General features: G+C 46.6%; 1 protein-coding gene across 1 annotated transcript; it reads left to right on the top strand.

The window, feature by feature from the left end:
* On the top strand, nucleotides 1-27,756 carry TXNRD3 (thioredoxin reductase 3). The gene is made up of 16 exons (XM_066597032.1): nucleotides 1-184; nucleotides 2,094-2,154; nucleotides 2,462-2,571; nucleotides 4,265-4,372; nucleotides 6,363-6,435; nucleotides 8,312-8,431; nucleotides 12,680-12,822; nucleotides 13,431-13,546; nucleotides 17,839-18,064; nucleotides 18,315-18,407; nucleotides 19,316-19,392; nucleotides 19,474-19,630; nucleotides 20,464-20,571; nucleotides 21,704-21,799; nucleotides 23,308-23,442; nucleotides 25,785-27,756. Exons 1-16 carry the CDS (start codon nucleotides 80-82, stop codon nucleotides 25,845-25,847), a joined length of 1,791 nt encoding a protein of 596 aa, XP_066453129.1. The 5' UTR covers nucleotides 1-79; the 3' UTR covers nucleotides 25,848-27,756.

The following is a 27,756-nucleotide window of genomic DNA, read 5'->3' as shown; positions in this document are numbered from 1 at the left end:
AGGTTGTCGGGCGGGAAGAGCGTGAGGTAACACAGAAGACGGAGGCTGAGAAGGGACAGAATTAGCGTCCAGCACCGCCATGCCGCCGACCGGCAGGAAAGCTCTGCGGAGCCGCGTCCAGGAGCTGCTGGAGAAGAACGCCGTGATGGTGTTCAGCAAGAGTTACTGCCCCTACTGTAACCGGGTGAGGAGGGGAGCGGTAATATAATATAATATAGCGGGTGGGCTATATAGTAACCGTCATGTATGAACTTGAGTGCAGCTCTGGAGCACCGGGCGAAGATTAGTCATGTGATGTACTTCCATGTAACTGTGTATGATGTGGTTATATCTGCATCTCCCGAAGTCTGTGGGACAGTTCCGTTGCAGGACGTGTCCCACCCTTCCCCCTGCCTCCCTCAGTGCAGATACCCAGGTGGAGTGGTTGAAGGAGCTGCGATGGCACCAGTCACATGACCACTGCAGGTCCATCAATTATGATGCTGTTACCAATTAAATTGGCCCGTCTTTGTGCTATAAGCTCAACCAGCTGCCACTGAGCTCTTGGCAACATGGATTGTTACTGACGGGGCTCTGCCTTTCTCAGTAGTGGTATATAGCGCCCCCTAAGCTGGTTTCGGGAGTGACCATTTTACTTGCTGGAAGCTTCTCCGATCCTGCAGCTCTATAATAGATTACGCCTTTCACTTGCTCCCCATTTTCAAGACTTACTTGCTTTCAGTGAATGTTGATACTCCAGAAGCTGAGAGCCTGCAGAGCTGCTACCTGTCACAGCGGGGGCTTACAATGTATCTAGTCCAGACAGTCCCTCCCTGCACTGATACATTGTAACAAGCTCGGGAGAGCTCCATGCAGCGGATGTGCTTAGCTTGTACCTAGACCGCGTCATGGTGGGCACTGGTATCAGTGATACTCATGGAGGTTATATCAGTGCCGGAGCGTTATAAGAGGAGCCATGGATTCCAGACATTCATATCATATGTGTGATATCAGCCGCATCCTCTTATACCGCTCCAGCACTGATATGAAAAATGGCAACTAGGGAGGCAGGGAGGTTTCAGGACGTCCTATTAATTCTCCTAATGAAGACCACTACCATCGGCTGATAACAGAGAGCAATCGCTTGCAATCTCTTTACAGGTAAGTGTGTGTGTGTGTGTGTGTGTGTGTGTGTGTGTGTGTGTGATATGACAGAGTAACCTATATACATTTTATATGTATTATATACATGCGCTCTAGTACACTGTTGTACCGCCTCTAGCTTGGATACAAGATGTGATACGGGGGACATGGAGGCATACAGGTTCCATATGGTATCCTGATGCAGATTGCTCCACATTCACTGTAACTGAGCCTCAAGATCGTGCAAACTTGTAGCTTGGGGATTAAGTTAGCGTCCCAGATGGTACCACCACTAGGGGTGACCGACCGTCGTATGCGATGGACCCCAGACCATCACATCAGCAGTGGTCACAGGATAAAGCGCTCACCCCAAGGTCTACAGTCATTCACGACACAGTATAATTTGAGACGATGGTGGGTGTTAAAGGCATTACATGTGATGGGCGCTGTGGAACTAAATGTCCTTCAGCGAAGCGCCTGGAAATGTTTCCGACAGCCAAGGGGGCCGGTAACAATGACAGGCAAAGAAACAGTTGGAGCTGCTCATGCTTGTTGGATGATTGGACTATCCTCTTTACTGGTGGTCTGTCGAGGATGTCCTGAGCCTGGCCGCCTGGTGTGCCGTCACACATTGTCTGGTCAGAACAGCCCAGATGGGGGGCAATTCGTCGATTCAACCATCCAGCTTCTCGCATCCCAATAATGCGCCCCTCTCAGACTCTGGTAACTGTGTGAAATCTCTTCTCTGCGTTGTAGAGGCGTCTAGTGGCCAACAAGCTCTACACAAGCGAAAGAAGAGGTCACTACACACAAGGAGCCTCCGGGAACCTTTTATAGGCCAAGGGGGGAACCACAACTCTAATCACTTGTGTAACTGCATGCCGAGTTTTGCAGCAAAACGACAACTTCTGGGTACTGGATTGCTTTTGACATTGTATTGTTAATGCTTTTTTTTTTATTCAATCTTCCAGGTAAAAGAACTCTTTACCACGCTGGGAAAAGATTATTTTGCTCTGGAGCTGGATCAGTGCGGTGAGAAGATTAGATGATTACATCCCCCATAATTATCCTAGCTCATTTTGTAGCTGTTAATGTTTGACGCGTTTCACGCACCGTTCGCTTTCCAGTATAGGAAGTGCTGACTCGCTGCGCAGTATAATATGTTGTTACATTAGTCACTAGGGTATTAATAACTCAGCTGCTGAGAAAATGAGCGCCATTTATTAACACCCGTGGGATGCTGGGACCGTACTGTTCAGCCCCTTCCTCACTCATAAGGGAGACGCTGATTTATTGTTATTGACCTTTTTTTTTTTTTTTTTTTTTCCCCGCCACCTAGATGACGGCAGCAGTATCCAGGAAGTGCTGCATGAAATGACCGGGCAGAAGACTGTCCCCAATGTGTTTGTGAACAAGACCCACGTGGGCGGCTGTGACAAAACCCTACAGGTGACTTTCACAATCTTTGTATACCTGCAAACTGAAGACTTTTATTGTTCCAACGCCGCATGCAGATATCAGGCGATTGGTCTGGTGGACTAGCCGGACCATCTCTCGAACCCTGAGTCGCCTTTTTCCAACACCACCCCTCTCTCTACAAGTGACATGGAGATGTTTTCCATGTCATCACATCCTCAGTCCAAGTCTCGCGCATACACCGTTATGTCAGAAACCAGCGCATGTGGGCAGTCTCTTCCTTTCCTACTGCCTAGCAGGACAGATGTACTGCGCATGCGGCGGTTTTGGAGGTCCACATGCAAGACTTGGACCACGGCTGTGACATGGAGAACGTCTCCATCACTTGCAGAGAGAGGGACGGTGTTGGAGTGACGCAGGGTTCCAGAGATGGTCCGGCCCACCCACCTGGTATTTGCAGATCTGGCAGAGCAATGGCCCTTTTACGTCTGCCGAGAATCTCACGATCCTTGTTTGCCCTTCAGAATGAGCTGGTGACGTCATCGCGTTTAGAATCATGGAGTCCTCGGGCACTTCAGGCTTTCATATTCCTATGTGATATACTGACTGATTAGTGTTTAAACGTCACGATAAGCGCACGGGCTGGTGCTGGTTTTTATGGCAGCTGAAACTGAACGGCGAGCGATAACCTCGCGATTCTCCTTCAGTCATTGGCTGCATTTAAACAATGATTAGCATTTAGTTTTGTTCATTTGAATGATTTTCTTAACGATAATCGTTCTGTCTGAACGTGATGCAAGTCTTTAGATTGCTGGTATGCTCAGCACAGTGGGGAAAACAAAATTTACCTGGGGGGGGACTGTTTATCAGTGTTTTAAACGGTGGATTAATGTGTGGAAAAGTTCTGACAAGCTCCCTTAAAGGGGTTATCTCGTGCCGAAACGGGGTTTTTTTTTTGTTTTTTTTGCATAGGCCCCCCGTTCGGCGCAGGACAAACCCAAGGGATGTGTTAAAATAAAAATATTACTTACCCGAATCCCCACTCTGCGACTTCTTCCTACGTCTTCCTTCTCCAAGATGGCCGCCGGGATCTTCACCCACGATGCACCGCGGGTCTTCTCCCATGGTGCACCGTGGGCTCTGTGCGGTCCATTGCCGATTCCAGCCTCCTGATTGGCTGGAATCGGCACATGTGACGGGGCGCAGCTACGCGATGAAGGGGGCGGAGCCAGAACGCCGAGCGTGCCCGGACCGACCAGAAGGAGAAGACCGGACTGCGCAAGCGCGTCTAAAAAAGCAAGAAGACCCTGAAATTAGACGGAAACGGGGACGCCAGCAACGGTGCAGGTAAGTGAATAACTTCTGTATGGCTCATATTTAATGCACGATGTACATTACAAAGTGCATTAATATGGCCATACAGAAGTGTATAACCCCACTTGCTGCCGCGAGACAACCCCTTTAATTGTGTTGGCACAAGATTTTAGTGTACCTGTGCAACACTCTAGCTCTGCTGGACTAAATACAATGGCAGCATCTCGGGAATTGTATTATGTGGTGTGCAGGAACTTGATACATTTTACTGTATTTTGCTTTATTTAGGCTTATCTTTCCACTGCAAGATGTTTTTACGATACTTTATAAATGTCCCTGAGGTATTTGAAACGTAAATGCACAGCAGGATGATTGACGAGCTTCTTCACTAATGGTGTGTTCTGCTCTGCAGGCTCATCGGGACGGGACTCTGCAGAAGCTGTTGGATAATAACTCGGTCACCTACGATTATGACCTTATCATCATCGGTGGCGGCTCAGGCGGTTTGGCGTGCTCCAAGGTATTGTCGGTTGTCATGTGTCTTCCCTACCCCTCCCCCACACTCCTTTTTTTTTTTTTTTTCTTGACTGTCAGCAGATGAGGAAGTAATGACGGCAGGTGGTGGTGCAAATTATATTAATTGAGCCAAGCACGGAAAGCTGTGTAGCTGACCTCCACATATTATATACAGATCTATTGTTTGTAGCAGTGTTGTAAAGGTTAACATGAGGTTACATTTTGTTCAGATTGTATAAGCCCACCAGCCACCTTATTGTGGTCCATGGTCGCCACGTGGTGTCACAAACCATAGCGTAGGGAGCAACTAAGAGATCGCCATAAAGTGGGCTTATACAACTTGATCAAAGTAATGAAGACCCTCATGTTTATGTTTATAATGTTGCTGAAAAGCCAGACATCAGTGTGTAACTCCTGGCTGTTTGCTATGTAAACACTAGTAACCCTAGAGGGTTTGAGTTTTTGTTTTTTTTGAGTATTCTGCATTTGCACTTTCCTGCAACCAGTAATCCAGTCTCTATGTATTAGCATATCACTCCAGGACGTTATCTTATCTCCCCGTAGTCAGATGTAAGGTCAATGTGTGCTGCAGATATTACACTGGCACCTGTTCATTAACTCATAATGTCTGAACTTTACACTTGAGCTGTATGTTTTCATGGAGCCTTCCTCAAGTGGTGGCAGCAGCTGAAGCAGTCGCAACTTATCTACACTATGTTGACAAAAGTACTGGGACGCACATAGAAAATGATGAAATTGGATTTTATTCCCATTTTTTTAATCCACTGTTGGGCCACCTTGACTGCAGTAACCCTTTTAGGCCGCTTTCCACCAGATTCCCATAGTTGTGTGGAGGGATTTGCCTTCATTCCTGGAGAAGAGCTTCAGGTAGTGATGCGGGGGATGATGGGCGTTCACGGATACGGCGGTCTAGTATCGTCCCAAATATACTCTGGACTTTGGGCTGGCCAATGAAGTCTGCAGACGTTCTGCTCCAGGGCACTGCGTGCTGTATGACATGGCGCTCCGTCACGTTGGCAAAGCCAAGGAGCTGTACCGAAGTATTGCCACAGGGTTGGTGATGCCACATTATCCAGAATGTGTCTGTACCTATTGGCTGTAAGCATAATTCGGGTGGTGTGTCACTTCGAGAGAAAAAAACATAAATTCGCAATATTTATAGTTTAAATAACAAAAATGTATAATTGTAATGTAAAACTGTATTTAATAAACCTAAAACGCCCATAGCAAAGGCCCTCACCTCTTGCAGCCTCCCCCTTACTCATCTCACTAATGATGAGCCCCCGACAGTGGCAGAGGCCCCCGAGACCCACGTACTTACCCCCTCCACGCCCTGGATGTTCCGCTCCTGTAAATGGGGCTTTAGGATCGGCCAGTAATGACCTGCAGTGGTCACATGACCCTGAGACAGGACATCCTCATTGGAAAGGGAGCTCCAGGGGATCGGGTGTGGTATCCCTTTTTTTTTTTTTTAATTCTCTTCTCCCAAGACCTCCCCCTTTATGGTGCATTCACACGCAGCTGATTTGCTGCATATTTCAACTCTTCGGTTGAATTTAAATGGATGAAATCTGTGAATAGTCACCAAAATCCGTGACAGTAAGTGCACAAAGTTTAGTAGGGATTTGCTGTTTATTTTATCAGCTGTGTAAACGCACCCCTAAAGCGGCTTCTGTGTTGCACCGCATCTTGTCTGAACTACAGTGTACCATGAAGCTTACATTTCTTATGCTCTTATTTTGGAGAGGCATCTCTTATGTATTCTGGTTCCTATTTATGCTGGTTCCTCTTCATGCAATGTCCTGGACAATATGATTGGAACCTTTCCAGGGATCTCTGATACTTGGGCGCTCGGACCCCTTTGTGTCAAGCTGCTGCACTCCCTGCAGTGATGGAGGGAGAATTATATGGTGTATAAAGGGAATAAATGCAGTCACCTATTTATTTCTTTTTTTTTCCCCCTCTTTATATAGGAAGCTGCATCTCTGGGGAAAAAAGTGATGGTATTGGATTTCGTGGTTCCTACGCCTCAAGGGACTTCTTGGGGTAAGTGCAAATGTTATACAGCTAATAGTTTGTTATATGTATTGGTATTGTTAAAGGGAACATATCTCCAGGTTCATGCTGCTTGAACCATTGGCAACATGAACCTGGGACCGTACCCACTGGGCTGGCATTTATGTCTTATTCTGGTACGCTGCAGCGATTCAGAAGAATCCTACTTCAATGGGGCTGTCCATTTGTAAACTATTAATGGCCTATCTGCAGGATAGGTCATCAGTAGTATATTGACAGGGGTCTGTTGCCAGGGTCGCCCACCAATCAGCTGTTTCCTGGATCTGTGTGCTTGTGCACTGAGCTTATTTCTGCCAGAAGCAGACAGCTCTGTTCTCACTGCGATGGCCAGGCTTGGTATTGCAGTAAAGTGAATGTGAACTTGGCCTGCAATACCAAGCCTATCCACGGCAGTGGGAATAGAGCTGTCTGCTTCTGGCAGAAATCTGCTCGCAATATGAACATACTGACCCACCAGACTCCCCTGCTGATCTAATATTGAAAACCTATCCTGCTGATAGGCCCACAGTGGGTTACACCTGGACAACTCCTTTAAGTATGCAAAATTTCACATATGGCCTTGTTTGGCATTTTTTTAAAACCAATAACTCGCTCATATGTCCTCTGTGTAAACTCTGCCTCTCTTCTAAGTTACATTCCCTGACTCCAAAGCACTTTGAAACTGCTGTTGTGCCACTCTCGTCCACTGTGGTGTGTAACCTGAAGGGGACAACTGATCAGGGTACATCCTTGCCCAAATTTCCTGCCAGGCAGGTGCACATGGACTGTTCTCCAGCATCATCCTGGGGCACAGGCTGAGTTGTATAAGCAGCGGAGTATGACCTAGCCCTAGAAGGATAGCACTTGCACAGCTGCTTATATGACTTGGCCTGTGCCGCTAGGAATGGCAGTAACTGGGCTTGTGCCCCAGGGCGAGTTAGAGAGCAGGGTATGACAGAAAATTCAGGCTGCCCTCCATGTCGTGTGCTGCACACTTAAAGTGGCCAACCCCTTTAAAGATGCACCCCCAAATGGGCTTCAGAGTCATGGGGGCAGGGTCATGCAGATCTGTCCCTCAACCAGATCGCCTGTACAGTGACATCCTGCAAATGCTGTACATGTACGATAGGTGTTAGGAAGGGGTTAAACCTGTGATGCATTAAGGGCTGATCGCACCAACCATGCTGTTGATCCAGGTTTAGTTAAACTGTGATCTATTGTTTAACTTGGTTTAAGGAATATGTGTTGCACCAAAACTTTTGATCTAAGATTTGCAAAACCAAGTTAACTTGATCTGTGATCAAAGGCTGAACCTAGAAGAAATGTATTGCGCACGGTGACTGGTGTCTGTTGTCAAGTGATCTTGCCAGCATTCATAGCAATAGTTTTAAAAGAAAAAAAAAATGGCCGGTACCAGCAGCAAACACGGGTGTAATTTCACTGCCCAGGCAAAGCCTATTGGGCCATCAGCCAAGTCCACCATCTTGGATTCTGCTACTAAACGAAGTTTAACTACTTTGATCCACCAAAATTGGGGAATCAAATTGAACCAAGATCACGAGTTCAGCTGTGTTGGTGAAACATTTTTCTACTTGATCTTATATTGGTTTTTGTTGATCTTGGATCAAAACTTTGGTAAGTGACCTGAAGTCATTGAATCTTGTGATGCATCCTCAGAGTTGTGTACATTGCACGACCATTGAGAGCCGGCCCTCTTACTGATCCTGCAGTGTAACATTATTTTAGCCCCTCATATGCTCACTAATTTACACATGGAAGTATTTTCGGCTCCAGGACACAATGTCTGTGACTTTATGTAATCTTCAGTTCTCGGCTCTTTCATGGGTAATTTGTTCCTTCTCTACAGGGCTCGGCGGCACATGTGTCAATGTTGGGTGCATTCCCAAGAAGTTAATGCACCAAGCTGCTCTCCTAGGCCAGGCGCTGAAGGACTCAAGGAAGTTTGGCTGGGAGTATGATGAGCAAGGTAAGGGAGTGTGGGGGATTATAGAGAGGACCACTCCTTAACCCTTTAGTGTGGCAGCCTATTTTGGTTTTAAGGACGCAACTATTCTGGGGGAACCTTCATCTCCACTTTTCAAAAGCCATAGCTTTGTTTTCTCGTCGACATAGCTGTATAATTGCTTGTTTTTTTGTGTAGCGAGCTGTAAATTTTATAAACCATTTTTCTTGTCTGTTATCATTGGGGGACACAGCTCTGGCCTTGGTATAGCTTCTGCCACTAGGAGGTGACACTAAGCACAAGTGTTAACTCCTCCCACTAGCTATACCCCTCCTGCAAGCAGCATGCTAGCCCAGTTTTTAGCTTAGTGTCTAGGAGGCAGGACTGTCTCTCCTGCTGAGACTATATTTTTTTTATTTATTTTTATCAGTTTTTTCTCCGGAAGGCCAGGGCATAACGAGGAGGCAGGACTCTCCCCGTTAACCCACCGAGGGCGGCAAACAGAGGTGATATGTAGCCCTCTGTTGTCTGCCGGGCCCCCTCTGAAGAAAAGGAGGCACACTCGGCCACCAAACTGAGTGTGACCCGCCAGCCATAGAGCCCCCCCCCCCCCCCTTATTTATGGTCCGGCATCCACTGCCTTATCAAAGACAGGCGATGATGGGGAGAAGCTCTGCTGGAGCCCGGAAGCCACCCTACCTCAGGAAGGAGGTAAGTATGTGGGTTTATTTTGTTATTGCCGCCCGATGTGCGTTGCGCTGCTTGCTATGCCGCCTGCTGTGCTACTTGTTTCCCGTTGCGCTGCTTGTTAGCTGCGCTACGCTGCTAGTTATGCCGCCTGCTGCGCAGCCGCGGCTGATGGCGGCCCCCACGACTGATGTGCCACCGGCCGCCCGCACCTGTTGATGGCTGCGGCTTGCGCTGCCGGCCGCCCGTGGCTGGGGTTGCCGCGGTCCCGGCGCGTGCCTGCTGCTCGTTTCGTGCAGGGGCTCCTCGCGCCGTTGGCCGGGCATGCAGACGCCAACGGGCGTTTGAATTTTCCCGCCAACGGGCGTTTGAATTTTCCCGCCAACGGGCGTTTGAATTTTCCCGCCAACGGGCGTTTGATATTTTTTCCCGCCAACGGGCGTTTGATATTTTTTCCCGCCAACGGGCGTTTGATATTTTTTCCCGCCAACGGGCGTTTGATATTTTTTCCCGCCAACGGGCGTTTGATATTTTTTCCCGCCAACGGGCGTTTGATATTTTTTCCCGCCAACGGGCGTTTGATATTTTTTCCCGCCAACGGGCGTTTGATATTTTTTCCCGCCAACGGGCGTTTGATATTTTTTCCCGCCAACGGGCGTTTGATATTTTTTCCCGCCAACGGGCGTTTGATATTTTTTCCCGCCAACGGGCGTTTGATTTATTTTTTTCCCCCCACCATGCGGGCGTTTGATTTATTCCTCCCCCCCCCCCCCCCCCCCCCCCCCCCCCCCCGCCATGCGGGCGTTTGGTTTATTCCCCACCCCCCCCACCCCCGCCATGCGGGCGTTTGATTTATTCCCCCCCCCCCCCCCGCCATGCGGGCGTTTGATTTTTATTCCCGCCAAGCGGGCGTATGTATTTTCCCCGCCAAGCGGGCGACTACTGTGGCGCCCCGCGTCCCTCTTTCTGTAGCGCCGCACAGCCGGTTTGCCGGCCCCACTCCACGTGTCGGTGCAGGGACATTTTAAAATCACCTCCAAGCGGCCACGCTCTCGGCGCCACGCGCAGCAGAACAGGCCATGTGATTTTTAGAGGTTGTGCACCAGCATCGCCCCCTACAGCAGCGTTGGTCACATGTTGCCTGCGTGCGTTGCCGCCGGTCAGGACGGCTGGTGGATAACCGTATCGCACGGCCACCATTGCCTTGCTGCTGAACAGATTGCGTAGCTCGCGACGTTCGGAGCGTTCGATTGCCATAGGCTGGCGTATAATGCTACTGTGCGACCCGCTTTGCCCGCAGGCAGCAGCTGACCACTCCTTACGCAATCCTCTCTGTGAAACTGAGGTCGCTGGGACCCCTTCCGTACTACACACAGACTATCGGTGGCTCCCTGGTCGCTGATAGCGCCCCTATTACCCCTTCCATACAGAAGGAATACCGCAAAGCTACCCATATCTACTCCGGACCGGGTTGAGCATTGCCTGACGGAAGCTCCCCCATTGCCCCCCTGCAGTTCCCTGCAGCCAGCAGTACCGCGGTGTCTAAGTCCAGGATGACACGCGGACAGGGCGGCCAGAGCCACATGCCAGGTGTGCTCTCGCTACAGCTCTATATACACTGACAACAGTGTGCGAACTCTTGTCAGCATTACTCGGGGCTCGTTGACTGGATTCATCATTCCCCATGTTGGCTCCGCACTGGGTTGAGCCTTACATGTCGGCAGCTCCCCTGTTCTCCCCCCACCCCCGCGCGGTCACATGTACCATAGTGTCTGCGTCCAGGAGGACATGCTGGCGGGGCGGCCAGAGCCACATACCAAGTGCGCTCGCGCTATAGTTCGAGATTAAGCAGAGAGAATCTCGTCTTACAGATAACCGTATGCGATCTCTTGTCAGTACTCGCACAGGGAGTCTCTGGACTCCTTTTTCCTCATGTCTGTCCTGAATCCGGTTGAACTCCTCTACAGACAATCGCATCACAGTGTCCGTGTCCAGGAGGACACGATGACAGCGGCCGGCAAGGGTCACATACTGTGTGCGCGCTCGTTAAGGAACGAGACTACATCCAGCTGGAGAATATCTTGCCCTACGTACAACAGGGTTCAAGGTGCTTGTCGGCAGTACCCCAGGCGGCTGAGACCAGGGGTACTTCCATGCCCGAAACAGCGCATACACTGGTTTGAGCAGGAGTCAGCTTCGTCCCCTCAGTAGTTTCCTGCACCCTGAGTCGCAGTTCGGGACCGAACTGCATATCAAGTGCGCTCTCTGCTGCCGTACTGGTCTACAAGCTGATTATCAGCGGTACCCCGGCCTTGATGTTAGGCCTGACCGGGTTGTCCTGGCTTTACAGCTAGCCCCCCGCTTTTTCCTGCAGGCAACCAGACCGCTATGTCCTATGCCGGGATAGCACGCGGACAGGGTCCGGCTAGTACCACATCGGTATGGGGTCTCGCTATTGGACGAGAGTTGCATTCCCCAAAAAATTAGTCACCTTATGGACAACATGTATTGGGCCTTGTGTGGAGCAAGGTGTTAAGGCAGCAGTATGCAGGCCAAAACTCTTAAGGAAGTCAAACAGCCGTTGGGCTTCCTTCGGTCTGGCTAAGTCTTGTGGTACCCTTCTGAGGAATATACTATTCTCAGGAATTCTGTGAACACGTTGTATTCGCCTGCACCCCACAGAAGCTTACGCTCCAGGCGTTTTTCATAACGGATAGCCTCCCTGAAGTGACCACCTGCAACTTCCTACAGGCAACTTAGGGCGATCTACGATGACAGAAGAGCCGCATACTTTTTAGGCCCCCACCACAGACAGAAGTGACGCGGGGCGCCCCTCCGGCGGCACTTTGTAATGCCGAGTTCGTTTCTTTCGGGCGTTCTCTGAACTACAAGGCATGTGTACTCTCTAGGAATCATGGACTGCTAGTTCTACAGCCGTGTCAGTAGGACGTGGATAGCTCTCTGCAGGAGACAGCTCCTGCGGACCCTGGTGGGGTGCAGAACAGGCCACGTTTCTCCCATTGGGGATGGGGAGACTGACCGTAGGAGTGCTCGGTATTCTAAACGGTCGCTAGTGTCGGTTCAGGTGTAGAGCGCTGATCCTCAGCAAACTAGGCCCTCCTAGTCGCTTGCGAGACTGATTGTGTATAGGAAGGTAAAACGTCCAATGGGGTTAAGACTGACAGATCCAGCGACTCTCCTGCATTGTTCTCCCTGCATTATGACTTGCAGGACAGCGTAAGACAGTCTATACTTGTACTGTCTGCAATTTTAGGGTTCCTCCATCCCTACTGTATTCTCACTGATCCCCACTGTTGCACCGAGACGGCAGTTGTCTGAGCTCAGGTCATGAATGGGATGCAATTTTACATCCATTTGCTGGAACCCTTCCCAACCAGGACATAAACTTGCGTCCTGGTGTGGGAAAGGGTTAAAGGGAACCTGTCCCTCCCTCTGAGCCCCATAAACTGTATTATCAGCTCAGAGGTGATGAGAGATTCACTTTAAAGTCCGTCCAACCCTTGTGTCTGTAACGTCCCTGTCTGCGTTGTGCTCATAGGTGTAACATTTATGTTTAATTCACAGTAAACCACAACTGGGACACCATGAAAGAGAACATCCAGAACTATATCGGCTCTCTAAACTGGGGTTACAGAGTAGCCCTGAGGGACAAGAATGTCCAGTATGAGAATGCATACGGGGAGTTTGTGGAACATCATAAGATTAAGGTAAACGCGCGAATGACCTGAAACAATTATCTATATGGTACTCTACTCTTGTAGTACTCGGACTGCTGGGAGGCACTAGAACATTCTGTTCATTCAGGCTGGGCACACACGAGCATAAGATTACTGCGTATTGTGTGCAATGTTCCTCCGTGTCATACATAAGTCGCAGGCAAAATACATTGCCTTGCGCTGTTTCGCTCACGTGTGTAAGCACTGCATAATGTTCAAGTGCAAAAAAGAATGTTTGGTTTTTTTTTTGCAGTGTATTACGCATAAGAGCCCATTGTTCTCTATGGGCGCGTTATCTATGCCACCCATACACAATTGCATTGCCTATGGGCGGCACATATATTTGCCGCTGCAAAGCGACAGCATGAGAAATGTTAAATAAACCGAAGACTCTGCATGACCGCATGAGTGAACTACACTGTCATGTGCAGTACAATATCGCTGCTGTACGATGACCGCGGTTATTTGCTGCAGCAGCAGGTTTACAGGATGTCACAGGCCGACTTCAGCCTGTCAAGCCCCCCCCCCCCCCCGACATGTGCTTTCAGTACACTAGATGGTGTAAAACGGCATATTTATATTCCCTTCTGTGTTGTTAGGCAACAAACAAACGAGGCAAAGAGAGCTTCTTCACAGCTGAGAAATTTGTTATCGCCACAGGGGAGCGGCCCAGATACATGAATATCCCTGGAGATAAGGAGTACTGCATTACCAGGTGAGCAGGGGACATACCAGATTATTAACGCTTTCCTTGGACATTGCACCACCTTCCTTTCTCTGTTGCGTTCTTGCACGATTACAAGGAGGAGGCGGGGATTACATGTCTCTGAATAGGAAGTGTTTAAAGCAGATCTCGCTAAAGTTTTTTACTTGACCGTGCGTGTGCCCAGAACATTAAAAGGGTTGTCTCGCGGCAAACCTCAAAATTTTACCTTACCCCATTCCCCCTGTCACCCCCCCCCCCCCCCCCCCCCCCCCGGCATAAAATAGCAAAGTAAAGCGGTTTTTAAGCCGCTTGCTACTTACCGATCCGACGAAATAAGGACTTTAAAAAATCTTCTCCCTAAGATGGCCACCGGTCTTTTCCCAGGGATGCACTGCGGTTTTCTCCCATGGTGCACCGCGGGTCTTCTCCCATGGTGCACCATGGGCTCTGTGCGTTCCATTGCCGATTCCAGCCTCCTGATTGGCTGGAATCGGCACACGTGACGGGGTGGAGCTACGCGATGATGCGTAGAAAAGGGCGGAGCCAGAACGCCGCTCGTGCCTGGACCGAGCAGAAAGGGAGAAGACCGCACAGCGCAAGCGCGTCTAAAAAAGCAAGAAGACATCAGAATTAGACGGATCCATGGCGACGGGGACGCTAGCAATGGAGCAGGTAAGTGAATAACGTCTGTATGGCCAATATTTAATGCACGATGTACATTACAAAGTGCATTAATATGGCCATACAGAAGTGCTTAACACCACTTGCTGCCGTGAGACAACCCCTTTAACACTCTAATGACCGGCCCATTTTGTGCCTTAAGGGCCAAGTGATTTTCATAGTCACTTTGCATGAGCCATAACTCTGAAGTTTTATATTTTGGTCCCACCCTGGGGTACACTTAATGTGTTGTAGAACGACACTGATGCAGGAGGCGCACACGGCCCCATCGTTGTACTGTGTTCTTACACGTCCCAGCAGGAGCGGTCTGTGACTACTTCTGCAGATACAGACGTCAGCTGCTGTTAGTGATGTCATCAGGCAGCCAGCGTTTGGCATAGTATGGAAGCACCAGGCTGCTGAATGCATGAAGTGCAGGATGCATGATTAATGGACTTGTTCAGCCTTATTATATGGTATGGGCCACTTGCACTCGTTGCAGCTTGCAGGATTACATCTGTCCCTCCTAAGCTGTGGTAGTTACAAAGGAAGGGAGCGTCTGCTCTTAAGGGTTTTGAAATCCCTTAAGGGTTTCATCATGTACAATCATGAAGCAACATTCCCAGCATCTCTCACTGGCGCCGAATACTCATCTGCTGTACACACTGATTAGGTTTCTCACTAATAGAGGTTTATCATTTAGCTTTTACTTCTTGCACTTGGAGCATTTTCGTTTTTGCCAGGATTCTTACAAATCTTAGAAATTAAAACCTACCAGGAATGCTTGTATGTTTTTTTTTTTTTTTGTTTTTTGTTTTTTTTTGTACCCTTTTTTTTTTTTTTTCTTTTCCCAGTCCTACAGTGAAGTCTGTACCCCTGGGGCAGGAAGCTGCACTCAGAACCGGCTGCTTTAATGCCTTCCCGCCCCAGGATATAAATTTACGTCCTGGCTGAGAAGGGGTTCCTGCAAATGAACATAAACGTAAGTCCTATAGATGGCGTGAGCGCAAAATCTGAGCGCACACCATCCGCAGTGGGTGCAGAGTGTGATTGACAGCTAGCCTCCCGATGCACGAGGTGGAATTGGGATGAACACTGTTAACTCTGTCTGTGACTTCATCAACCCTCTGCCACGTAATCGCGAAGGCCCAATGGGTTGCCATGGCCTGTGATCTATACGATAAACAATAATGCACTGCAATACAGAAGTATTGTAATGTATTAGTGCGATCGTAGGTTCAAGTTCCCTACAGGGACATGAAAATATTAAGAAAACAAATATTTAAAACATTTTTGCGTGCTTTTTCCTCTTAAAAAAATATATATAAATTTAAAAAAACCTGTTTCTTATTGCATTCATAATGACCTGTACAGTAAATTGAACACTTTTTATCCTACACGGCAAACATTACTGAAAAATAGGAACCAAAATGCATTTACTGCTTTTTTTTGGAGGCAAAATTATCAAGAAATCAATTTGTACCCCAAAAATGGAACCAATAAAATTCCCCAAACGCCTATTAGGGCATTTAAATGCCGCTGTCAGAAACAACGGCATTTTAAAGGGTTAAAAGCCATGATTTCCTGGCTAACACCCACCATGTATGCAGGGGGTGCTGCTCCGGCTTCGCTTCATACACACGCTTGATGTGCGCCGTACATGTGTATCGCGCGTTGGGAAGGGTTTAAGATGCAGCAGTGCACAAACTAAGTGACAGGCAGATGTCCGCTGGTAGGACAGGGCAGAATATTCCACATCATCCCTTCTGGGTCTGATTGGTTTCATATGTCCGTGTCTCTGTCTATTAGTTTTCCAGCATTTGATGGCTTGAGTACAGATAGCCTGCTGACGAGCGCTAATTATCTGTCTGGGCTAACGCATTTTATGAAGCATTTGCTCTCCTAACATCTCAGTATAATGACCTGACAGAATCTTGGCACCGGATCGCTGTCCACAAGTGAATTCTTCCAGAGTTGTGTGTTAATCTCTTCCTAAGCCGCTTGTTGTGGTTCTTTCGTACATATAAACAATGCGCTGCAGTGTTTCATTAGTGGGATTAGTGATGTTAATTAGCAGAAAACCGCCTCGTTTCATGGAGAGTCCAGATAGCTGCCGTGCACCAACAGCACCTTTTCTCTGCCACGGGTTTGGGAAAGCAGTTTTAGTACTTGTGACATCCTGAGGAGTGGAAACAGCCCAGCTTGCTATGCGGTTTTCATTACCTACTATGGGGGCTACGGATATGGCATAGCAAAACCTACTTAGCTTCTTCCATATACTGCATTCAGCTGGGGGTCTTGGCTTGAGGTGGGACCCCGATCGATCAGCCTTTCATGGCTTTTCCAGTATATGGGCTGTGAAGTTTCAAATGAGTACACCTTTAACCCCTTCAAGACCCAGGATATATAGATTTTTTTTTTAATCCTTCGTTTTTTCAACAATGCCTTTCAAAAGCCATAATCGGGAGAGAAGAACCCTCAGATCCTGGCAGTGTAACCCCTTGCATGCTAGCAACTGCAGCATGTGAGCAAATGGCAGGGGGAGGGGGCTTTTTCTGTCACCCATCAGCACCCCACAATGTGATCGCTAGGTACTAACCATGGCAGCGGGTAGCTTGATAAAGGCCTCTGCTGTGTAACTGCCTATTAGGCCCCGCCTCCTGCAGAGCCTAATAGGCTGCTGTCATAGGCTTAGTAGAATGCACTACAAAAGTAATGCAGTGGACTATCCTAAAGATCGAACAATCGCATCTTCAATTCTCCTTCAGGGACTAAAAAAATCAGTGTAAAGTTCCATAAAGTTTAATTTACTAGGGGGGGGAATAATCCAACTAAAAAATACAGATTCTTCTTGTCCCACCATCCAAAGGCTCATTATGTGCATTCATTTATTTTTGTATTGCTGCATTCATAGCGACCAAAACAATAGTTATCTCAGGTGGTAAACGCCGTAAAAATAATTTTAAAAAGGAACACCAGAATTTAATAAATTTATTTGCTTCCCTAAAAAAGATCCAAAAATCACACATACCTCAAACACAAGCCATTTAAAAACTACAACTCTTCCTGCAGCAAACAAGCCTTCACGGAGCTCCACTGCCGGAAGAGTACCAATGTTCTGCGCCTTAGAATGCTGTGATGCAGAGTCCGTTTGTTTTCTTTACAAAGGTGTTGTGCAAAAGTTGTAAAAAGAGTAAATCTGTATAAACTTGGTAACGCAGTAATTGTTCTGATCCAGGTAAAGTTTTCATGTTTGTTTGAGTTTTTTTGTGTTCATCAGTGGTGCAATTTCTGTGTGGTGTATAATAATTTTCTGGGGTACCAAAAAAAAAAATACATTTCCTGTCAAAAGAAACAAGTCTCCATACCGCTAAGTCAATTAGTTATGGCTCTTGCAATGAGACTAAGAAAATCGCTTTGTTCTTTAAGGCACAAAATTGCTGTATTGCAGTATATTGTACTTTTCAATGTTACCTGTTAAGCCCTGCCTTCCTTTGGCTCCAGCATGCCATGCTAACCCATCGAGGCCCCCGCTGGCTGCTTAACCGCACAGTTACTTTTGCGATCAGGGCTGTCCACTTTTGACTTGTTTTGCTATTGCTGCCCTCGCCTGATCTCAGTTTGCATCATTCCTTTTATAGTGACGATCTCTTCTCGTTGCCCTACTGTCCTGGAAAGACGCTGGTGATTGGAGCCTCCTATGTGGCTTTGGAATGTGCCGGTTTTCTTGCCGGCATCGGCTTGGATGTCACGGTTATGGTGCGCTCTATATTTCTGCGTGGCTTTGACCAAGAAATGGCAGATAGAGCTGGAGCCTACATGGAAACTCATGGAGTGAAGTTCATCAAGAGATTTGTGCCTACTTCAGTAAGAAATGCTCTTCTTTGGTTCTAGATTGCCACCAACGGGCAGCGTAATTTCATTTTAGCTGTATTGACAGCATTGAGGTAGACATACAAGGTCCAGAGGGGATTGGTGGCAGAGGCTAAACTTTTCTGCCACATGTCTATCATTTGCTATCTTGTTGAGATGCAGAATTAATTTGGCAAAGCAATCCTTACTGTCACTGGTCTCGGGGCTATAATTGGTGCATTAATAAGCTCACTCTTCACAATAGGTGGAGCAGCTGGAAGCCGGAACTCCAGGAAGGCTGAAGGTTGTTGCAAAGTCTACCGAAAGCGACACAATCATCGAAGATGAATACAATACGGTAAGTGATCTACATGGAAGTTCTAAGAAAAATACGACACCGAATTATTTCATGGGGAATGCGATGATGTACTAAAACGGATGCGTCTGCAATGCATCTGCTCTGTGCCGCAGCTGGAAAGAGTCCCTCAAACTAAACTTTTCTATAATGCTGGCAAGTATTAATTACAATACTCAAAACTACAAATCCAAATTAATTCAGCGCTAAAGGTTAAAGTCGTGGTCAGCTACTGCAGGGCCCTAAAACTAAAGTTATAGGCTCATAGAAGCTTAGTTTGCAAGTGTGACACTTGTATTCCATGCTGTCTGTTCACAAAGCCATGGCTGCATGCATCCCGTAGACTACATAGGCCTTTCATTATAAGCCCGTGCCTATATAGTCTGCGGGATGCATGCAGCCATGGCTTTGAGAGCAGGCTTTTGTTTATGGGGCTCGTAGTAGCTGACAGACCCTTTTTAAAGAGGTTGTCAAAGCCCTCAGCAAGGATGTGAGAAAGTCCATACCATGTGGCTCTGTGTCAAAATTGGAGCTTCTGACACTCAGGTTCAGGTAAGGATTTCACTCCCTTGGCAATCCTTTTTTAAGGCTACTTTCACACACTTTTGTAGAATTTCTATGCTTTTAATATGCACGATTTTGGTGCGGAAGTAGTTGCAGTTTTCACTCATTGCATTGAAATGAAGGACTACAGTAAAATACCACAGCATATCTGTGACAATGCATGCTGAGGACTTGAAAATCTACAAAATGACTTAAACCTGCTGGAGATTTCTTTTCACTGCAAGTGAATGTGACTTGTTAAAACCTCCTTCACTAACCTTGTACTGTAGTGGGTCGTAGAATTTCTGCAACTAGTATGCGATGTCTGACACCGGCCTAAGTCCTTCCTCTTCCCTTTTTCCTTTTAGGTGTTGATCGCTATCGGGAGAGATTCTTGCACCAGAAATATTGGTCTTGAGAAGATCGGTGTGAAGATTAATGAGAAGTGAGAACCAATGACTCTCCTGCCGTTTTCAAATTTGCTGCACTTTGTTTGCATTGTAAATATCTTAATTGCATTTCGTAGGAACGGCAAGATTCCGGTGAACGACGAAGAGCAGACTAGCGTGCCTTATGTCTATGCCATAGGGGATATCCTAGATGGGAAGTTGGAGCTGACCCCAGTGGCAATCCAAGCTGGTCGGTTGCTGGCCAGGCGACTGTATAATGGCTCCAATGTGAAGGTATGAACCTCTGCACCTACAGCTGTTGTGAACCAACAACTGTAATTCCAAAAACGTTGGTTGCTCTGTAAAATGTTAATGTAAAGAAAAGAATATAATTTGCAGATCTCATCTAACCATATTTTATTCCAGCCCCCCCCCCCCCCTTCTAATATTTTTCCATCTAAATGAACTAATTTACAAATTATTGGCAGCAACACATCTTGCAAAAGTTAGGCCAGGGGTCTTTTCCTTTCCCATAAGAGGTGATGCTACACAATGGTAGACATGATGCTGCCATCAATTTCTAAATGTGTTAGAACAGATATCAGAAGGGAGTCGAGAGACCTTGTTCCTTTTGATTTATATGTTCAACTATGAGTAAAATATGGTGTTAGATGAGACTTTCATTTTTTGTTTTTTTGTATCTTTACATTTTATACAGCTGCCCAACTTTTTTGGAATTGCCTTGGCAGCCACAGGCTTTGCAGCACAAGATGCAGATGAACTTCATTCTGTGTTTTAACATTCTTCTATCTGAGCACAGGATGGATTTCTAGAAGTCGCTGTATCAATTTGCTCAGCACCTCAAGCTAATGCCACCTGCATAGCTGGCTGTATAATGTAGTGTTCAGCATTTGCTACAGACAAATCCAGACTGTATTTTTCAAAAAATCTGTAGTGCAGTACAAATTTCTGCTGGGTATGTGCCAGCGGATCTGTGTGATTAGTCCCATTGTAATGCAGTGAGGCCTAATCTGTGGCTATTCTGTGCAAAATAGTTTTTTACTTGGAGCCTGTGGTTATAGTTTGTGTGTCTTGACAAATTCTAATGGAATTCCTTCTCCTTGCAGTGTGACTACGTCAATGTACCAACAACAGTATTTACTCCAATGGAGTACGGCTGCTGTGGATATTCCGAGGAAAAGGCCACTGAAATATATGGCGAAGAAAATCTAGAGGTTTGTGTCAAGTTCCTTTCCAACTTTGATTTAATCCTGCTCATGACTGCACCAGCACACTGATAGGCTTCAAACAGCAATATACACTGAATGACCTTTATTGGAGACTCTACCTGTTTATTAAAGCCCCCACAACCTACTGTTAGTGCTTCCCTGTACGGAAATTATCCCCGTGACTCGAGTGCAGCATAAAATCATGTAACAAGTTTTCCGTGGATCAGTTTCAGTGTGAATCCACATTAAATAGGAAAATCCAGCAATCTGAATGACTTCCATTGAGGCCTGGTCATCGGTGCTGACGGGGCTTCGCTGCCAACTGCAGGGCTTTCTCCTGTAACTAGAGAGTATACCAGGAATGCCATGATCAAGAAAAAACATTTAGCGAAAGGGAATCCTGTGGACGGAAACAACTCGTCACCAAAACTGTTCAGAGGAGGATGTCGGGGATCTTTCTGACCAACAGGCACTGCAGAATCAGTTGGAGCACCAGCCTTGTATTCAACTAACATGTCTGAACGCACAACTCACCGATCCTTAGCACGGATGGGTTAGAACACCAGACAACCAGTTCCAGCGCAATTGTGTGTAAGGGAAGCAAAGGTGAGACTCTAGCGGGCAAAAGGGTGCAAAAAATTGTATCACTGAGCAGCAGGAAAACATCACCTGGTCAGATGGATCCAGATTTTTGTTGACCTGCTGATGAAAGGTCAGAATTTGGCATAAGCAGCATGAATCGATGAACCCTTCCTGTCATTTGGTCAGAACACCTATCTAATCTGCGGCAACTCCAAGAAGCTTCCTGTCCACAGGGGCCAATATTCCTGAAGAACAATTTCATCCGCTAGTGCAATCTATGCCACGACGAATTGCGGCGGTTCTGAGGGCCAAAAGAGCCAACGTGCTACTAGATGGGGGTCTAATAATTCAGTGTGCTGTACTTCAAAGTATTGTAGAGGATTAGCAAAAACATGGCAGCTCTCCTCTAGAAACAGCGGAATACCAGATACAACGTATGCCCAGGTGTGGCGCTCTTTCTGGTGCCGTCGTGTTTAATTATCTTATGCAGGCCATGTTTTCTCTCCTCCCCATCCTCCGGTAGAGCCCACCTTACAGTCTGTTCTCTTCTTTCCAGGTTTATCACACTCTGTTTTGGCCCCTGGAATGGACGATTCCTGGACGTGACAATAATACTTGTTTTTGTAAAGTCATCTGCAACAGACTTGATAATGTAAGTACCAGCGAGGTGGCGTTTCTGGTGTAAGGTGCGGGCTGTGTGTTCTCACAATGGGCAGAACTTACAGCATTGTTTGCATCAGTTCCTGTTTCTGAGCTGCTGAGCACATGCATGAGTGGCACAGATACTGATCAGCTTTTTTTCTGTTTAACCTTTTCCAACCCTCTGTCTGACGTCTTCCTACATTCTGATTGAAGCCTGTGCAGCTCTGATGTCTGAAGATGTCTGGCAGGGTATTCTTACTGTATATTGCTGGACGCTCTGTCGGGGCCTCTTTGGTATGTCACATACTACAGTACTGGCTCTAGCCAACAGATGGTGCCATTGTATAATGGCAGAGAGAGACCCCTAGGAAACCCTGAATCCAAAATTGGATTGCAAAGGGTTAATTCTCAAAGGGGTTGTCCACTTGTAAACTATTGATGTCCTAGCCTATGCTGAGGCTATCAGTAGTAAACTGGTGGGGGGCCAACACATGGGACCCCTGCTGAACAGCTGTTGCCTGGGCGGGCCCTATTATGCAGGAGCAGCTTTCTGCAGGAAGCAGATGGCTCTGTTCTCACTGCAGTGGTCAGGCTTAGTATAAAAGGCAAAGTAACATCAAGGATAGCCAATCGATGGTTTACAAGTGGAGAACCACTTTAAGGGCCAGTCTGTGTTTTATTTCATTTTTTTTTTTCCTCATGACTAGAAGACTCGCCTAACTTTAAGGCGGCACACTTCTCCCAAGGTTTAGACGGCAGAACAGGAAGACCTATTTAATACTAATCTGTCTTTGGGGACCTAACAAAGTGGAGTGACTACCGTCATTAACTTTCGTGTTCTAGTATAGAAAAGGGGGCTAATGGTGAACGGTCAGCTCCTATTAAACCTAGTATCCATTTAACTAATGGTTCAAACACATAAGTTCACATTATACAAACATACAGCACTGCTGCACGCAGGCAGTTCTCAAGCTGAATACCGTATATTCCGGCTTATAAGACGACCCCCCCCCCCCCTCCCCCCCAACTGTCACCTTATACGCCGGGAATACGGTGTCAAAAAAAGAAAAGCAGTACTCTCCTCCCCCGGCGTTCTGCAGCGCTTTTGCTCCCTCCCGTCCCCGACAGAGCATTGCTTTCTGAATCCAGGGCTTGAAATCCCTGCCTCCAGAAAGCTAATGCTGTGATTGGCTAACTTACGCATCGTCAGCCATTCAATGACATCATTGAATGGCTGTGATTGGCTGACGCCGCCTATATCAGCACACTGTCAGATCATTAAGGCAGCGGTGAGAGGTCCTCGTTACTGTCAGACACCCCCCCCCATGACTGTGGAGTATAAGTCGAAGACACTTTACAGCAAGTTTTTTTTTTGCTTGCTGGAAACTGTTGTATAGTGAGAGAAATGCATTACTTTTTATAGTTAAATGTTTAGCTTATGGCTGTCCATGAATCGCATGACTAAACTGTTCTTGTGCTACGGTCTTTGTTTCACGACCATGTTTGCTACTATTTTAGGAGCGGGTCATTGGCTTCCATGTTTTGGGGCCAAATGCAGGAGAAATCACTCAGGGATTCGGTGCTGCTATGAAATGTGGTCTGACCAAAGAAAAGCTGGATGAAACCATTGGAATCCATCCAACTTGTGCAGAGGTGAGTTACTTCAGGCAACCTCCTTAGTACAGTAACCCGATATTAGGGCCTCAGAACCACAGCAAGGCTGGATCCACATAACCTGTATGGACGAGGCCAGACAAGAGGTTCTGAACTACTGGAGTTGATCTCAGACCTTCACCTGATCGCAAAGAGGTCTTGTCAACATTTGACTGGTACTGTATACCAAGTCTGGTTTGTTAGAAAGACCAGACCAACTCATCTAGAGCCTTAAATTTAATTCAGACTCCTGCTATTGAGATGCCAGATTAAAGACTAACATTAATCAGAACCCAGGTAACTAGGAGCACAGAGAATAGATGAGTGACTTTAACCCCTTTTGTGACCAGCCTATAAAGGTGCCTTAACCCCTTAACGACCAATGACGTACCTGGTACGTCATGGAGCGTCGGGGTATGTATGAAGAGAGGTTGCGTGGCAACCTCTCTTCATACAGTGCGGGCATCAGCTGTTTATAACAGCTGACACCCGCGGGCAATAGCCGCGCGCGGCCGATCGCGGCTATTAACCATTTAAACGCCGCTGTCAATTCTGACAGCGGCATTTAAATCCCCCGAACGATGTTCGGGGGTCCCGCGCGGCCCCCCCGCGGTGAGATCGGGGGAGCCTTGCACGTATCATGGCAGCCGGGGGCCTAATGAAAGGCCCCAGGGCTGCCTTAGCAGACTGCCTATCAAGCCGTCCCCGTGGGGTGGCTTCATAGGCTGCCTGTCAAAAAGCAGTATGACGTAATGCTATAGCATTACGTCATACTGCAGGAGCGATCAAAGCATCGCATCTTAAAGTCCCCCAGGGGGACTTCAAAGTAAAGTAAAAAAAAGAATCAATAAAGTTTTTTTTTAATTGAAAAAAAAAAAGTTGTAAAAGTTTAAATCACCCCCCTTTTGCCATATCTATTATTAAAAAATCTAAATAATAAATTAAAAATATGTATTTGATATCGCCGCGTCCGTAAAAGTCCGATCTATCAAAGTAGCACATAATTTTTCCCGCACGGTGAACGTCGTCCGAAACAAAAAATGAAGAACGCCAGAAATGCACTTTTTTAGTTACCCTGTCTCCAATAAAAAACGCAATAAAAAGCGATCAAAAAGTCATATGTATTCCAAAATGGTACTATCAGAAACTACAGGACATCCCGCAAAAAATGAGACCTTGCTCAACTACGTCGACGGAAAAATAAAAAAGTTATCGCGCGCACAAAATGACGACAGAAAATAATTGAAAAAAATTTTATGTCTTAAAAAAAAAAGAGTATAGTAAAAAAAAACCTAAACAAGTTTGGCATCGTAGTAATCGTACCGACCCATAGAATAAAGTTATCATGTCGTTTTTGTTGCCATTTGTGCGCCGTAGAAGCAAGACGTACTAAAAGATGGCAAAATGTCGTTTTTTTTCCATTTTACTCCACTTAGAATTTTTTAAAAGTTTTTCAGTACATTATATGGTACTTTAAATAGCACCATTGAAAAATACAACTCATCCCGCAAAAAACAAGCCCTCATACAGTGACGTGGATGGATAAATAAAGGAGTTATGATTTTTTTAAAGGGGGGAGGAAAAAACGAAAATGGAAAACGAAAAATGGCCGCGTCATTAAGGGGTTAAGGACCAAGCGATTTTTCTAACCCCCTCCCCCATTCATCTTGCAAGAGCCCTGTTGACGGAAAAATAAGTTATGGCTTTTTAAAAGTGGAGATGAACATTCCTAGGGGAAAAAAAAAAATCGATGCATGTTCGGATCCAAAATGAGCCGTGTCACTAAGGAGTTAATGGAGAAAACTTCATACGAGTGGATGTATATGTCCTACCAGCCTGAAATGCTTTGTGATGTAGTACTATATATTGCCATTTTTTATTGAGCTTTATTCATACAATTATATAGCTATACTGCCGCACAGGTATGTATTTAAGGCTGTTAGTTTGGGGTATGGCGCCCCTTTAAGGCTCCTTCCGTAAAGGGGAAGATCGTTTCAGTTCTAATTGCTTTATACCAGATTTTTCTTGCCTGTAAACCTCTTGCCAAGCTGCTTAATGCAAACATATGCTGTAAATCGTCAAATAAAATTAGCTCAGCCGGCGCCTCTCTCTTTTAAATGGCCGCCTGTTACATTTTCTCTGCTGAGGCGTAACCACCTGTATATCGTAAAAAGTCAGCAATCTCCGGCTTTACTATCCAGCTGGGCGTCTGATTCTTATTCCCTCTTCCTGGCACAGAAGTACTAGGTTGCATCAGGTTGTAGTAAAATATTCATGTTTGCACTTTCAGCAAGAAACTATTGTTAATAAATTCCCCTCCGCCTTCTCCTTTCTTTTTTTAGGCCTTTACAACCCTGGAAGTCACAAAATCATCCGGTGGAGACATCACTCAGAAGGGCTGCTGAGGTTAAGCCCTGCTGTTGACCGTTCCCTTGCCTGATCTTCCTGTGGTCTGACCAGTGCAAGTCCTGAAAGCTGCCCAGAGTTTAAGTATAAACACATTGGTCTACCTAAGGATGAATCTTGGGGGTGAACGGTGGAACAGCAGGGTTTTCGTCAGGTCTGGAAAAGTTTGGAATAGCGTATTGTACCCACAATGCTTGTTATGAAGCCTTTGCTCTGCACCTCGCCTAGAGGAGAGCACTGGTGGATGACCAGACGTCGTCCGGATCGCTCTATCATCTTGTCTCTGTAATTAGTAGTAGTTTTCTTTGAGTTCTCTTACCAAACCTCGTTATTTTTCCATTCTCACTGCAAATTTCTCATACCCCTCTCCCCACAACCTTATTTTGGATTTTGAGTTTATGTCCTTGTCTGATCTATTCATGGACACTTCTGTCTCTACAATGCAAAGTTTTTATTCTGTATGTATTTATTTGAGCAATAACTCCCAGCACAATGAAAGATTCAGCTTCCCCCAGAGTTTTCGGGACCTTCTCCTTAGCTTTCTGCTCCAGAGGTCCCCACTGTCCCTTTTGAGACCACATGCAAAGCCAGTGTGTAGTTGCTGTAAACGAGAGGGGTTTTACCACCAAGACCTTATTTCCTGTACTGTGAATAGGGCATAAGTATCTGGGACTGTCGGTGATCCCAAGAGTGGCACATCTGCTTGCCTCGTAAATGGAGAAGCTGTGTGCATGTGATCTCCCTCATTCACTTTTATGGGCTGAAGGAAGATTGCCAAATACATCAATCCCTCTATCCCATAGAAGTGAATGAAGGGGGTAGTCATGTGAGCACAGCCGTTCTGTTTACATGCCGTCTTTAGATGTGCCATTCACAGGAGCGTGGAGGCCTACAGGGAGGAGTCCACTGAATGGAGCGGAGCACTGGTCATGCAAGCGCACTGGCACTCTTTCAATGGGACAGCCAAGTATTTGAGCAGCACCCACTTGGCTATTTTTGTCAGTCGTATTGAAATGGATGGAGCGATGACCGTGCATGCTCAGCCAGCGCTCCCTTCATAGTGACGTCACCGTGTGGGAAGAAGTGATCTCTGTTGTGACAGAGCGGGATATGTGAATACAGTTCTGGAAATTAGTGCAGATGCCCACTGATCAAGTTTCCTGTTAACGGAGATAAAGGGGTTATACAATTACAAATTAACAGCTAACCATGGTATAAACTCCCCTCTTCCTCCAGTAAACAGCATATAGCCTCTCCTGTCGCTTAGAGGCTGCAGCATCATCATTCCGAACTCCTGGCATTATGGTGCCCAAGATGTGAGAGCTGCTGCCTGAATTGGTGGTGAAGCTGTGGCCTCTGACTGGCTGCAGAAGTTGCCTAACTAATGCTGCCAGTATAGAGTGGGAGGGCAACAGCAACCACTGCGCAGTTTACCGGGGAGAGAAGAGGGTATAGCCTTCTGTGTTTATGACATGGTCCACTGTTAAAAGAAACAAAAAATCATTAAGTCTAGCAACCCCTTTAAATAGTGAGTAACTGTGACAAAAGTATATTTAAAAATGAGGACCCTGTTTTGAGAGCAGTCCTAATAGGAAATGCCCTGCTGCCCAGCAGAATTCTTATACACGTACGCTTGGCTACAGCGCCTTTTGAGTGTAAGTGATGCTTTTGAGGATGTATGGGGGGGCCATTGCTCTAGGAAGAAGCTGAATTTGATGTAGTTTAATATAGTTGGTGGGGACTCTGATATTTATGTGCAATTAGGGACACATGAAGGCTGCAGGTCTCGGTCAATGGCCTGTTATGTATTTAAGAACATTTTCTGCACAGCGCTCATATCTGCCATTTTGTTATTTTTGCTGCCTATGTAGTAATCACAATGATGATGCATTAAATGGAGATGCGACA

Source organism: Eleutherodactylus coqui, chromosome 3 (assembly GCF_035609145.1).
Source record: "Eleutherodactylus coqui strain aEleCoq1 chromosome 3, aEleCoq1.hap1, whole genome shotgun sequence".
Taxonomy (NCBI): Eukaryota; Metazoa; Chordata; class Amphibia; order Anura; family Eleutherodactylidae; genus Eleutherodactylus; species Eleutherodactylus coqui.
This window is presented reverse-complemented; position numbering and strand designations above follow the sequence as displayed.

What these genes read in the sequence shown, in the direction of transcription:
- TXNRD3 (XM_066597032.1), top strand. Translation starts at nt 80, where the DNA reads ATGCCGCCGACCGGCAGGAAAGCTCTGCGGAGCCGCGTCCAGGAGCTG. An exon ending in GCGGTTTGGCGTGCTCCAAG is followed by an intron (nt 4,373 to 6,362) that starts GTATTGTCGGTT and finishes CTCTTTATATAG; the next exon opens with GAAGCTGCATCTCTGGGGAA. An exon ending in GCCTCAAGGGACTTCTTGGG is followed by an intron (nt 6,436 to 8,311) that starts GTAAGTGCAAAT and finishes CCTTCTCTACAG; the next exon opens with GGCTCGGCGGCACATGTGTC.